The 14640-nt window shown below is 41.5% G+C and overlaps 1 protein-coding gene across 8 annotated transcripts in view; it reads right to left on the reverse strand.

Annotated features, from left to right (window-relative positions):
* Positions 1 to 543: 543 nt before the first annotated feature.
* LOC106573096 (anoctamin-1) overlaps positions 544 to 14640 on the reverse strand; it is a 70702-nt gene continuing 56605 nt past the window's right edge. For all 8 annotated transcript variants that reach the window (XM_014147797.2, XM_045696892.1, XM_014147795.2 and 5 more), the window contains 5 exons: positions 11753 to 11905; positions 8693 to 8745; positions 3422 to 3606; positions 2940 to 3045; positions 544 to 2083 (listed from right to left, as the gene is read on the reverse strand). In XM_014147797.2, coding sequence (XP_014003272.1) covers positions 1835 to 2083; positions 2940 to 3045; positions 3422 to 3606; positions 8693 to 8745; positions 11753 to 11905 — 746 coding nt within the window. In that variant the 3' untranslated portion in view covers positions 544 to 1834. The remainder of the gene's footprint in view (positions 2084 to 2939; positions 3046 to 3421; positions 3607 to 8692; positions 8746 to 11752; positions 11906 to 14640) is intronic.

Here is a 14640-nt window from a genome sequence, read left to right on the forward strand (position 1 = left end):
GCCCCTGTGCTCAAAGCGAGGTCCATACAGAAATGGTTTGTCGAGATCAGTGTGGAAGAACTTGACTTGTCTGCACAAAGCGCTGACCTCAATCCCATCGAACACTTTAGGGATGAATGAGAACACCGACTGCGAGCCAGGCCTAATCGTCAAACATCAGTGCCCGACCTTACTAATCTCTTGTGGCTGAATGGAAGCAAGTCCCCACAGCAACGTTCCAACATCTAGTGGAACGCCGTCCCAGAATAGTGGAAGCTGTTATAGCAGTAAAGGGGGGACCAACTCCATATTAATGCCCTTGACTTTGGAATGAGATGTTCGATGAGCAGGTGTCCACATACTTTTGGCCGTGTTGTGTATTCGAATGTTGAATGTTGAATAAAAAAAAACTGTTTGAACAAACTAGGATCAAAGAGATTCTATTGCATTTGATACCGATACTCTATTTTTGAACTCTAAGTTACTGTAAAGGCCACAATCCTTTTTGGAATACATTTCTCTTCCAAGCCTAAGAACATGACAGCACTCAATAGCCATACCACATTGTTGTTTACATTCAATTTAATGCATTATTTATTCAACATCACATCAAAAAAGAATAGGCAGATAACCTATACATTTACAACATATCAATACAGTATCAATACAGTAAAATATGCTGCTATGAAATTATTCTCATTTTGTATGAAGACATTAGTTTGACATATAAAAGGATCAAAGTGTCCTTGTCCTCTGAAGAAAGGCAAGTAAAGAATGAGAAATATTATATTTCTTAGTATATCCAGTAGACAGAAGTAAGTGTAAACAATATACAATTTTAAGTACAATTGAAAGGTTTCATTATTATTATTCCATATGCAAAATAATATCCTGATTGGCTTTGAAGCGTAGAAGTCACATAGTTTAATGAATGTATTGTGACAGAGAAAGATTTGCCTGAACTGTACATGCTATATAACAGGGGTGTAATCTTACAACACTGCTAAGCTGTATGTTCTGAACTAAAGTCAATCAAAGTATTTTACTATGTTTAGCAGCATCTAGTCATCATACAGTGCTATTTTACTTGTGTACTGTAATGCAATAAAATAATCTACTAACTGCTTTTGCTATATGATAGCATGGGAGCCCACAACCAGGTGATGTATCAACCATGCACAACTGTGTGCTTGGTAGCTAAAAACATTTGAGATCTTTGAATCAAAGACATACAAAACCTGTCACCCATTTAAGATTATATTATTTGATCTACACACATACATTTCAAGATATCCAAGTTAGTTTTTTAGTTAAAAATACAATAAAAAAATCTAGGTAAAGAAAAATAGTGTTAATTAATGTTGTGTAGCAAAGTTTAGCGTTTATGAGAGTGGTTATTTGCACGGTTCCAACATGGATATGGTTGAGTCATAAGAGTAAAGGATTATGTATAATCTACATCCTGTTTATAAAGAGGCAAACATAGAAATACCTTGGATGCCAGATATGCTGTAATGTAAAGCATGTAAAGAAAATTTTAAACAAACATTTTCTCTCTTCTCTGGCTGCTCTGAGTATGGTATATGGTCCGCCACATTTAAGATCAACCTCAAAACCATGACCCCACTGGTTGGCAGTTAGTTAACTGGTTGGCAGTTAGCTAGTTAGTTATTCACTGGATGGTTTGACAGAAAGGCATTGTGCACTGGGACTGTTTCTGTTTCTCGCAGTTCGGGCCTCAACAATGTCTTGAAGGGAACACTTCTCCCTTTCTATGGAATGTCTGGACAAGGATAAAGACACAGAGAGTAGTAACCCTTGGCTTAGCTAGCGAAGCTACACCTTACAGTAGCTGCTAGAAGTTGTTGGCGTGTGTGTGACTGTGTGTGTGTGGGATGGAGCGCGAGCGAGCTATAGGGGCGTGGTTGTTGCGCTCCTTGCCGTCACAAGGAGTCATGCTGTCTATGAACTGCATCTTGCCCTGTTCCTCCTTCATGAACAGCTCCACCATCAGGATCTTCTCCTTGTGGATCTGAAGGCTGATGTCTTTAGGGATGTCTGGGATCAACCAGTCCACAATGTCACTCATCAGCATCACCACGTTCTACAGGGAGGGAAGAGAGATAAACTTTTTAAATATATTTTGTCTAACAAATATTCACTTTGTTTTCCCAAATAATTGTAAGTGTGTTAGCTAATATATTTTCTATTGACGCACTAATGACATCAATATAGAAAATCCATATACAGTCAGTCCACTAAGTCACTCATCAGCATCACCACATTCTACAGGGAGTGGAGAGACAGCATGTCATTGATCAACCAGCAGGAAACAGGAAGTATACTGTATACCAGGGTTCCCCAACTGGTGACCCATGGGTGTGGTTTTATTTGGCCCCCCAAGTTTTTGATCAAAAACTTGTTAGAAATAAAAGACTGTAAAAACACCAGGAAATCATCTCTAAGTGATTTTTTGGGAAATCTGTTCTCAAGTATTCCCACGCATAATAGAGAAACACATATACAAATGTAAGCAGGACTCTAAATTATGTTTTAGTCTAATATTATATCCGTTTGGCATTCTTGCGGTCAATTTGCAGTCTACAAATTATTTGTAATTATGTTTCCGGCCCCCCGAACATCCACTCAACAAAAAAATCTAGTTGATGATCCCTGCTGTATACTAATCTCACAAAGCAAAATGAGAGTGTCTTTGAATCCCTCATATACATACACTGTAGCTGTAAAATCTGGCACTAACTGTACACTTCCAGCAACTGCATTCTTTTTTATTTTTCATGTTATATTTAGACAGTTCAGAAGTTGAGATGAAGGGGGAAGACACAGTAGGAAGGGAGGGTGGAAACAGGGATCGAACTCCAGTCTCTGGTGGGGAGGCATATAGAAGTGCAAGCAGACAAGTGTGTTACCAACTACAAAGAGACTTCTCCTCCACTCACCTGAAAGACTATGACGAAGGCCAGTCGGGCGGCCAGGACCGCCCAGAACTCTTTAGAGACCACATAGGGCGTGTTGGACCATGGGGGCTCCCTGTAGTCTTTATACCTAGAGTCAAGAGTCAACTGATTACAAAGACTAAAGCAGGGTAGCCTAGTGGTTAGAGCGTTGGACTAGTAACCAAAAGGTTGCAAGTTCAAATTCCCGAGCTGACAAAGTACAACGCTGTCATTCTGCCCCTGAACAAGGCAGTTAACCCACTCCTAGACCGTCATTGAAAATAGGATTTTTTTCTTAACTGACTTGCCTAGTTAAATAAAGGAAAAATAAATAAAAAGATAGCAAAAGTCCATGGAACAGACTACACCGCAACAACTATGTATTTTTACGCATGACAGAAAATTAAGACATTACATGGTCATTACACTGTAATTACTTATCACAAAAATATAAGTTGTTGACCCAGTGCTGTGCGTTATCTCACCTACACATCTCCACCTGGTAACCCAGATGATGAGGGTCCATAGGTTCTTTACCATCCTGGAAGTCTGAGACGTTAAAATAGGACATGGTGTGGTTGACAAAGCCGTGCATGGAGCCATCTGGGCTGTACATGTACTGGTAGACTAGCCTTGGGATGAAGTCTGACGTGAAGGAGATCACAAACGCCTGGAGAGAGACAGACAGTGATCAATGAGAAAGCACCTGAAGACATGTAAGGATGTAACAAATGTGACCTGTTTCAAGAAACTAGGCGTATGTCACACGTCGCTTCTTCACATTTGAACGTTTAAAAAAAAAAAGAATATATGCTGGCTGTGGCAAGCTACTCACCGTCAAACCACCATGCCTACTCTCTCTCACATTGTGACCTAAGGCTCAATGATGTTCAATGAGCTGCTGGTAGAGCGCCCTCTTCAGGCAACAATTGAACATAACCAAAAAATTACCGCAAATGAGCAGACGTATTTGTTTATTCTAGGTACAGTACCAGTCAAAGGTTTGGACACGCCTATTTTCTACATTTTAGAATGATAGTGAAGACATCAAAACTATGAAATAACACATATGGAATCATGTAGTAACCAGAAAAGTGTTAAACAACTCCAAATATATTTTATATTTCAGATTCTTCAAAGTAGCCACCCTTTGAGCCAATCAGTTGTGTTGTGACAAGGTATGGGTGGTATGCAGAAGATAGCCCTATTTGGTAAAAGACCAAGTCCATATTATGTCAAGAACAGCTCAACTAAGCAAAGAGAAACAACAGTCCATCATTACTTTAGGACATGAATGTCAGTCAATCTGGAAAACTTTCTTCAAGTGCAGTCACAAAACCCATCAAGCGCTATGATGAAACTGGCTCTCATGAGGACCGCCACAGGAAAGGAAGACCCAGAGTTACCTCTGCTGCAAAGGATAAGTTCATTAGAGTTAAGAAATTGCATCCCAAATAAATTCACATCTCAACATCAACTTTTCAGAGGAGACTGCATGAATCAGGCCTTCATGGTCAAATTTCTGCAAAGAAACCACTATTAAATCACACCAATAAGAATAAAGTACTTGCTTGGGCCAAGAAACACGAGCTCTGGACATTAGACCGGTGGAAATGTGTCCTTTGGTCTGATGAGTCCAAATTTGAGATTTTTGGTTCCAACCGCCGTGTCTTTGTGAAACGCAGAGTAGGTGAACGGATGACCTCCATGTGTGTGGTTCTTTGACCAAGAAGGAGAGTGATGGAGTGCTGCATCAGATGACCTGGCCTCCACAATCACCCGATCCCAACACAAATGAGATGGTTTGGGATGAGTTGGACCGCAGAGTGAAGGAAATGCAGCCAACAGGTGCTCAGCATATGTGGGAACTACTTCAAAACTGTTGGAAAAGCATTCTAGGTGTGTCACGTTGGTATAAATGGGTTGGGAGACAGGCGCAGGAATGCGTAATAGGGTTTTTTATTTCCCAAATTACAGCGTGCCGTGTAAAGGCACGGGTCGAAGACCAAACAATAGATATATAAAACACAGGGTATAAACCAAAAGAAAAGAGCGAGGAGTTCCTTGACTAAATACACAATCGCACAATGATTATCACACGGGACGAGAACCGTAATCATCTGCATAATATACGTGGCACGAAAGCCAAAACAACATAGCACAGGTACTCACACGAACCAACAGACATTGTAACAATAATCGACAGGACAATGGTTAACAAAGGGCACACTTATACAATTACTAATCAATAGGGGCCAGGTGTGCGTAATGAACGTTCCGAAGGGATCCGTGACAAGGTGAAGCTGGTTGAGAGAATGCCAAGAGTGTGCAAAGCTGTCATCAACACAAAGGGTGGCTACTTTGAAGAATCTAAAATCTAAAATATATTTGGATTTATTTAACACTTTTTTTGGTTACAAAATGATTCCATGTGTGTTATTTCATAGTTTTGATGTCTACTACACTACTATTCTGCAAAGTAGAAAATAGCAAAAAATAAAGAAAAACCTTTGAATGAGTAGGTGTGTCCAAACATTTCACTTGTACTGTATATAATATTTGTGCGTTATCTGTGGAGTAAAGACACAAATGTTTCTGTTAAAGGCAAATATCGTCAATTAATATCGGTCAACGGCTTTATCGGTCGGGCTCTAGTAATGCTGCATTGGTTGAATATAGGGGTCAACTTCAGCAAAAGGAGCGCTGTCTTCAGTATGCTTTATACCATCTATAAAAATCGAATCACATTTTATTGGTCACATACACATATTTAGCACATGTTACTGTGGGTGTAGCGAAATGCTTGTGTTCCTAGCACCAACAGTGCAGTAATATCTAACAATTCACAACAATCTAAAAGTAAAATAATGGAATTAAGAAATATATAAATAATTGGAGTTGGAGTGGCATTGACTAAAATACAGTAGAATAGAATACCATAATACAGTATATACATATGAAATGAGTAAAGCAGTATGAAAACATTATTAAAGTGACCAGTGATTATACATGTCTATGTATATAGGGCAGCAGCCTCTAAGGTGCAGGGTAGAGTAACCTGGTGATTGCTATTTAACATTCTGATGGCCTTGTGATAAACTCAGCAAAAAAAGAAAAGTCCCTTTTTCAGGACCCTGTCTTTCAAAGATAATTCGTGAAAATCCAAATAACTTCACAGATCTTCATTGTAAAGGGTTTAAACAATGTTTCCTATGCTTGTTCAATGAACCATAAACAATTAATGAACATGCACCTGTGGAACGGTCGTTACGACACTAACAGCTTACAGACAGTAGGCAATTAAGGTCACAGTTATGAAAACTTAGGACACTTAAGAGATCTTTCTACTGACTCTGAAAAACACCAAAAGAAAGATGCCCAGGGTCCCTGCTCATCTGCGTGAACATGCCTTAGGAATGCTGCAGGCATGAGGACTGCAGATGTGGCCAGGGCAATAAATTGCAATATCCGTACTGTGAGACGCCTAAGACAGCGCTACAGGGAGACAGGATGGACAGCTGATCGTCCTCGCAGTGGCAGACCACGTGTAACAACACCTGCACAGGATCGGTACATCCGAACGTCATACCTGCGGGACAGGTACAGGATGGCAACAACAACTGTCCGAGTTACACCAGGAATGCACAATCCCTCCATCAGTGCTCAGACTGTCCGCAATAGGCTGATAGAGACTGGACTGAGGGCTTGTAGGCCTGTTGTAAGGCAGGTCCTCACCAGACATCACCAGCAACAACGTTGCCTATGGGCACAAACACACCATCGCTGGACAAGACAGGACTGGCAAAAAGTGCTCTTCACTAACGAGTCGCGGTTTTGTCTCACCAGGGGTGATGGTCGGATTCACGTTTATCGTTGAAGGAATGAGTATTACACTGAGGCCTGAACTCTGGAGCGGGATCGATTTGGAGGTGGAGGGTCCGTCATGGTCTGGGGCGGTGTGTCACAGCATCATCGGACTGAGCATGTTGTCATTGCAGGCAATCTCAACGCTGTGCATTACAGGGAAGACATCCTCCTCCCTCATGTGGTACCCTTCCTGCAGGCTCATCCTGACATGACCCTCCAGCATGTCAATGCCACCAGCGATACTGCTCGTTCTGTGCATGATTTCCTGCACACAGGAATGCCAGTGTTCTGCCATGGCCAGCGAAGTGCCCGGATCTCAATCCCATTGAGCACATCTGGGACCTGTTGGATCGGAGGGTGAGGGCTAGGGCCATTCCCCCCAGAAATGTCCGCTTTCCACCTTCACTGCGGTCCCGTCAATGTGGATAAGAGCGTGCTCCTTCTGCTTTTTCCTGAAGTCCATGCTCCTTCGTTTTGTTGACATTGAGGTAGAGGTTATTTTCCTGGCACGACTCTCCCAGGGCCCTCACCTCCTCCCAGTAGGCTGTCTCGTCATTGTTAGTAATCAAGCCTACTACTGTTGTGTCATCTGCAAACTTGATGATTGAGTTGGAGGCGCCAGAAGCGGAATCCTTTATTCCTGTCTGCGCGATGTACTGAGAACCCAGCTGGTTGAATGGACGAGGACAGTATATCCAGAGAGAGCCAGGTTATCAATTTGATTCTCAACATGATTCCGTGAAACAGAGTATGTTACAGTCCTTGATGTCTCTCTGGAAGGAGATCCTCACGCCTGAGCGAGGATCTACTTTATTCTCCAGAGACTGAACATTAACAAGTAATATACTCGGAAGTGGTGGATGGTTTGCCCGCCTCCTGAGTCGGACTAGAAGTCCACTCCGAATACCTCTTCTCCGCTGGCAGCATCTTGGAGCAGCATCTGGGATAATTTCAGTTGCCCTGGGGTGTCCAAACAAAGGATCCAATTCAGGAAGTTGTATTCCTGGTCGTAGCGCTGGTGAGTTACTGCTGCTCTGATATCCGAAAGTTATTTCTGGCTGTATGTAATAACACAAAAAAAACGTTCTGGGCTAATAGTGTAAGAAATAACACACAAAAAATGAAATACTGCAAAGTTGCTTAATTGCTAGAAGCAGAGCTGCCATGTCTGTCGGTGCCATCTTGCTGTTTCGTCTGCAACTATCTGCCTGTCAGCACATAGTCTTTGGTGATTGACTGTTAACATAAATGTTAGCCCTAACCCTAACCTGAGAAGCTGGCCAGTACCCACGTGATATTTGATTCTGGGTTCTGCGATTTGTCAGCACATAAACCTATAGTGTATCCAAGGCCTTAAAGTATAAACACATTGACATCCTGTACTGTTGAAAACATTATCAATAAGAGAATGGAGGTGAGGAAATCCCTCCCTTCCATCTTGATTGAATGTCATAAATAACCCAGATCTGGATCTCAACTCGCCATTGCCATGACGATTGTGATCCCTTTGGAAGTGAAGTGAGAGCCTGGTGTAGAATTTATAACCAAGCTAGCTCTCTTTCTGACCAAGTATGGTCTTCTCTGCACAGAGGGGCAGGCATTTAAAAGCCTTATTATGAGCTTTTACAAGTAACCCCCCAAAAGTGGTGACATAAATTCCCAGTAAATGTTGTGTGGACCAGGGCTGAGCTCCAATGAAGTATGTTCTAGTTTTAAGTGCAGACTTGTTATTGTTGAGGGGGTTGTGGAATGGATAAGATGGAATAAAAAATAGTACCTTTGGCAGAACATTCAAAACAATCAAAACAGTATATGTTAAAGTCAGAAAGAAAAAAGGTTTTATCATTTGGTCACTATTATGTTTTGCAGGGATTACAGGAATGACTTACGTTTATGATGACGGCAACTTTAGCCACACCTCGGAGAAGGTTGTACCATATACCTAGAATCAGAGAAGCAGAATCACATGAGAGTTAGAACTCTTGATGGTAATTGATATTACAATCTTATAACAAAAATATTTGTTAATTAAGGCAGTTAATCACAAAGGGTTCCATTCATTGGGTTCCATTCCTCAACAATCATTCTCTTTGGGTTAATCTTAAATATGAATACCCCCATTTTGGGGGGATTTTCGTTATAATTGAATTGTTTTATCAAGGAATATCAAGGTAATTTGCTTATAAATGGCTTCACGGCAGTTCTGGCTAAAAGCCCAGCTTCCCTACTTCAAAACACTTGGCCTTGAATGACTATGGTGTATCGGGTTACATATCCACAGCCATTGGAGGCTCGGGAGTCCCGCCTTAATGATCATTTGCTGATTGGACTGTTTGTCAATTTGTGACGAAACGGTACGTTACAGGTACACAGGCTGCACAGTGCTGTAAAGCTGGAAACAGTCCCATCGTTCTATGACAAACACACATCAATTTATAATGAATAACAAATAATAAAAATACTAACACAATTGCAAGATACAAAACCACTTTGTCTTCATCACAAAAAGACAAATCAACTCGTTCACAGGGCTAGAGACAGCAATGATGAAGAGCAGTGCACCACAAAATAAGTCTGATTTTCCCTGACCGCTGATTAAACACAAAATTATTACAGTATTAAGGCAGCTGAAATCTTATATCATGTCAACTTCAAAGTTGATCGTGAGTATATGTAGATTATATGTAGATGAAAAGTTTCAAGCCCTATTCCCCATGTTTCATGAGTAGGTTCATCATAGCATACGAAATTCGCCTACCGCCCTGACAGATCCACGTACCATGCAATCGCCATTGGCACTGCACACTGCCCTCACCTACCTGGACAAAAGGAACGCATATGTGAGGATGCTGTTCATCGTCTACAGCTCAGCCTTCAATACCACAGTGACCTCTAAGCTCACCACAAACCTCACAGCCCTGGGATTGAATTCCTCCCTGTGCAACTGGGTCCTGGACTTCCTGATGGGCCGCCCCCTGGGTGGTGAAGGTAGCTAATATTACCTCCTCGACACTGATTCTCAACATGATGGCCCAACAACGGTGCATCCTTAGTTCCATCCTGTACACTCTGTATACCCACAACTGCGTGGCCTCACACAATTCGCTGATGACACGATAGTAGTAGGCCCAAATACCAACAATAACGAGACGGCCTACAGGGAGGTAGGCACTCTGATGGTGTGGTGCCAGGTCTACAACCTCTCCCTCAACGTCAGGAAAACAAAGGAGCTGATTGTGGACTTCAGGAGGAACCAGGCTGGGCACACCCCCATCCACATCAATGGAGTCGCCGTGGAGACAGTCAAAAGTGTAAAGGTTCTCGGCGTACTCATCTCCGAGGAGCTGAAATGGTCAAACCACATGACACCGTGGTGAAGAAGGCACGACAGCGACTTTTCAACCTCAGGAAGCTGAAGAAATTCGGCCAGTCTCCCGGCCCTGACAGTGTTCTACAAGAGCACCATCGAGAGCATACTGTCGGGCTGAATCACAGCCTGGTACGGCAACTCCACTGCCGCGAACCCCAAGGAGCTACAGAGGGTGGTACGCTCAGCAAAAAGTACCTTTCGGGGAACACTGCCTGCCCTCCAGGACACCTATAACACCAGGTGTATCAGGAAGCCCAAGAAGACCATCAGGGACCCCAGCCACCTGAGCCATGGCCTGTTCTCCCCATTTCCATCACTCAGATGTGGGCAGTAGAGTAGCATCATAGCAAAAACTGTAAGACTGGCTAATAGCTTCTACCCCCAGACCATCAGGCTGCTGAATAGCCACCACTAGTCAGCTACAGTACCTACTCTCCCTGTCCCTCTCCTGCCCCCCCCGCGGACATTTACCCTGCAACCACCCCAATGGATATTTATCATTGCCACAGTTGTTAATATGTACATATTATAATTTCTATTTTTATTATGATCTATTTTTATTATATTTGTATTGTTTTATTTAACATTTTCCTGCATTGTTGGAGCTAGGAGCACAATAATTTCACTGTACCCTGTAATTACATCTGCAACCCTGTATATGTCACTATTAAAGTCTGTAATCAATTAAAAACAATTGTAAAATGAAATCAGCAATGTACTATTTTTTCATACTATTTACTATAGCAGCGCATAATAGTGCAAAAAGTGCATACAAATCATTGATAAATTATAAATACAATAAAAAAGCTAAGAATCTGAGCTTTCGAACAGTTTAAAGCATAAGGCTATGTTTTATATGGTCATCCACTTAACATTAACACTCAAGAGCGTCAAGTTTGTGACGGTGTGCTATAAATCTGTCATTCATTCATTGCTATAATAATTGATCTCCTGAAGAAGCTATCCATTTTCCTTTCTTTCTGTGCTCCCAAATGTTTGGATATACTGGTAAAGTTATCAGGCTCTTAACTAGCTAGCTAGTTAATGAGATATCATACATGACTGAAAAATGTGTAAAACAAATGGTTAACAGCCCGCAAATAATTTAAGAACAGCCCACAACATGGTTTATGAATGTAAAAAAAAATGGATTATTTGTTTTTGCGGCGGTATAATATGGGCAAGATCCTTTGAACTGTTTGGGCTAGAAAGAAGAGGTTTTTGCTGTAGTAATGCTGCAAGCATGACACTAACGAAACTGCGCTTGTGAAACAACAGTACTGCGAAGACTTATAATTCCAACAATTATTATTTAAAAATGATAATCCCAAATGAAAACTACAGGTCGCAGAGCAAAATATCGCACACCAAATTGGTCGCACTTTAGAGCCCTGGTCACATGGTAAGGAAACACTCAAGGGCCCGAAGAATCCCAAAGATAACCAGTGTTTTTTTCTTCTTTGTAAATCACTTGTATTGGAGTGACTTCAATATTATGTTTATTACTGTGAAAGGAATCAATATAGGAGTGTAATTAAAAAGAACCTGTGTGCAGACAGAGTTTGAACTGTAAACCCACCAATGTCTTTTGCCCTCGCAGCGACCGGCCTCCTGAGCTCAGCCACAAACTTCTTGGCATCCAGGCGTATCTCGATGATGTTGTTGAGTAGGGCGAACAGTGGGGCCAGCGGAAACGACGCCACGAACAGGGTCACAAACCCAAACTGGATTACTGCAAGGACACAGATATACATTGCCTTCAGAAAGTACTCACACTCCTTGACTTCTTCCACATTTTGTTGTGTTACAGCCTGAATTTCAAATAGTTCAATTGAGATTTTGTGTCACTGGCCTACACACAACACCCTATAATGTTAAAGTGGAATTATGTTTTTAGACATTTTTACAAATTGATAAAATATTAAAAGCTGAAATGTCTTGAGTCCTTAGGTATTCAACCACTTTGTTATGGAAAGCCCAAACAAGTTGAGGAGTAAATATGTTCTTAATAAATCAGATAATAAGTTGCATGGACTCACTCCATGTGTAATAGTAGTGTTTTAACATCATTTTTGAATGACTACCTCATATCTCTGTACACCACACACACAATTATCTGTAAGGTCCCTCAGTTGAGCAGTGAACTTCAAACACAGATTCAACCACAAAGACCAAGGAGATTTTCCAACGCCTTGCAAAGGATGGCACCTATTGGTAGATGGGTAAAGAAAAAGCACACATTGTATATCCCTTTGAGCATGGTGAAGTTACTAATTACACTTTGGATGGTGTATCAATACACCCAGTCACAACAAAGATGTTACAAAGATGCAACTCAGTTGCCGCAGAGGAAGGAAACCGCTCAGGTATTTCACCATGAGGCCAATGGTGACTTTAAAACAGTTACTCAGTTTAATGGCTTTGATAGGAGAAAACTAGCACTGAAGCATGCTCATGTTTAACCTGTATAGAATACAAATCTTTCAAAACATGCATCCTGTTTCCAACAAGGCAATAAAGTAAAACTGCAAAAAATGTCCTGAATACAAAGCCTTGTGTTTGGAGCCAATCCAAAACAACACATCACTGACAACCACTCTTCATATTTTGAAGTACGATGGTGGCTGCATCATGTTATGAGTATGCTTGTCATCAGCAAGGATTAGGGAGTTTTTATTTTATTTAAATAAACAGAATAGAGCTAAGAAAAGGCAAAATCCTAAAGGAAACCCTGGTTCAGTCTGCTTTCCAACAGAGACTTAGAGACAAATTCACCTTTTATCAGGACAATAACCTAAAACACAACACACTGGAGTTGCTTACAGTACCAAGATGACATTGAACATTCCTGAGTGGCCTAGTTATAATTTTGACTTAAATTGGCATGATCAACAACCAATTTGACAGAGCTTGAAGAATTAAAAAAAAACAATGTGAAAATATTGTAGAATCCAGATGCAAAGCTCTTGGAGACCAAGAAAGACTCTCAGCTGTAATCGCTGCCATAGGTTATTCTAACATGTATTGACTGTATTGTGAATGCTTATGTAAATTCAATATTTATGTATTTCATTTTCAATACATTTTCTAACATTTCTAAAAACATGTTTTTTTACTTTGTCATTATGGGGTATTGTGCGTAGATGTGTGTAGGGTGAAAAAAATGATATTTAATAAATGTTGAATTCAGGCTGTGTCACGTCCTGACCAGTAAAAAGGGTCATTTGCCATAGTAGAATGGTCAGGGCATGGCAGGGGGGTTTGTTTTGTGTGTTTTGGGGGTTTTGGTTCTAGGGGATTTTGGTTCTAGTTTTCTATTTCTATGTTTCATTTTCCATGTTTGGCCGAGTATGGTTTCCAATCAGAGGCAGGTGTTTTTCGTTGTCTCTGATTGGATGCCATACTTAGGCAGCCTGTTTTTCTTTGGGTTTTGTGGCTGGTTGTTTTCCATATAGTCTGTGAACCTTACGGGAACTGTTTGCTGGCGGGTTTTTTTTCTTTGTTTAAGTGTTCTCTTAAAATAAATAAGTAAGAATGAGCACTCTACACGCTGCGCCTTGGTCTCATCAATACGATGCTTGTGACAGGCTGTATGTCAAGGGGTATGAACACTTTCTGGAGGCACTGTAGAGAGACATTCTATGAATACAGGCCCTGATCACTCAACAAGACTAAACAAATCAATCAAAAGAGATTATCTGAACCTCACATCACACTGCAGCTAGCACTGAAGCATGCTCATGTTTAAGGTTTCTTCCCTCATCACATGTAGGACAACAAGAAACACTTCAATGACCCTTGCAAATGTATAAATAAATTAAATAAGAATATTTGTTACATAGTAACAACTTTGACCTTTAGGTAATTCAAAGCAACATCATCCTCCTAAGTGGTTAACTTATTGAAGCAGCTGAAAATAATTATGGGAGCGGACCAGACTAGAGAGAACAGAACAGGGAGACTCTTCATGGGTCTTGCAGAGAGGAGACATAGGGAGGGGGCAGGCAGGGAGAGGATATGGTGAAGGAAGGGACATGGACATGGGAGGGGGAGGAGAAGGTGAGGGGCAGGGAGAGGCAGTTACCATGGAGAAGAGACAGTGAGGGGATGGAAAAGGAATGGGGACAAGAGGGAGCACGCAGGGACCTGGGAGGGGGCAGACAGGGACGCAGGCCAGAGGAAAGCTGATCGTACCAAAGACCCAGGCTGTAATCTCTACTGACATGGAGCCAACACATGACCAAGCCCAGAATGTCACTCTCATAACCCCAGTACTACCCCTGTACCCCTAGTACTCTGTAATGTCACACCACAACCTCAGTAGTACCCCTAGTACTCTTTGATCCACACAGCAAGGGTACATTGAAAAACACTTCAGACAGGTTTTGCGTTCAATCATGCAGGGTGTTTTGCTAATTGTAGTGTTTTCACTGTTAAATGTTCTCTCTCTCTCTAGCCACACACACA

The sequence above is a fragment of the Salmo salar genome, chromosome ssa16 (assembly GCF_905237065.1).
Source record: "Salmo salar chromosome ssa16, Ssal_v3.1, whole genome shotgun sequence".
Lineage (NCBI taxonomy): Eukaryota > Metazoa > Chordata > Actinopteri > Salmoniformes > Salmonidae > Salmo > Salmo salar.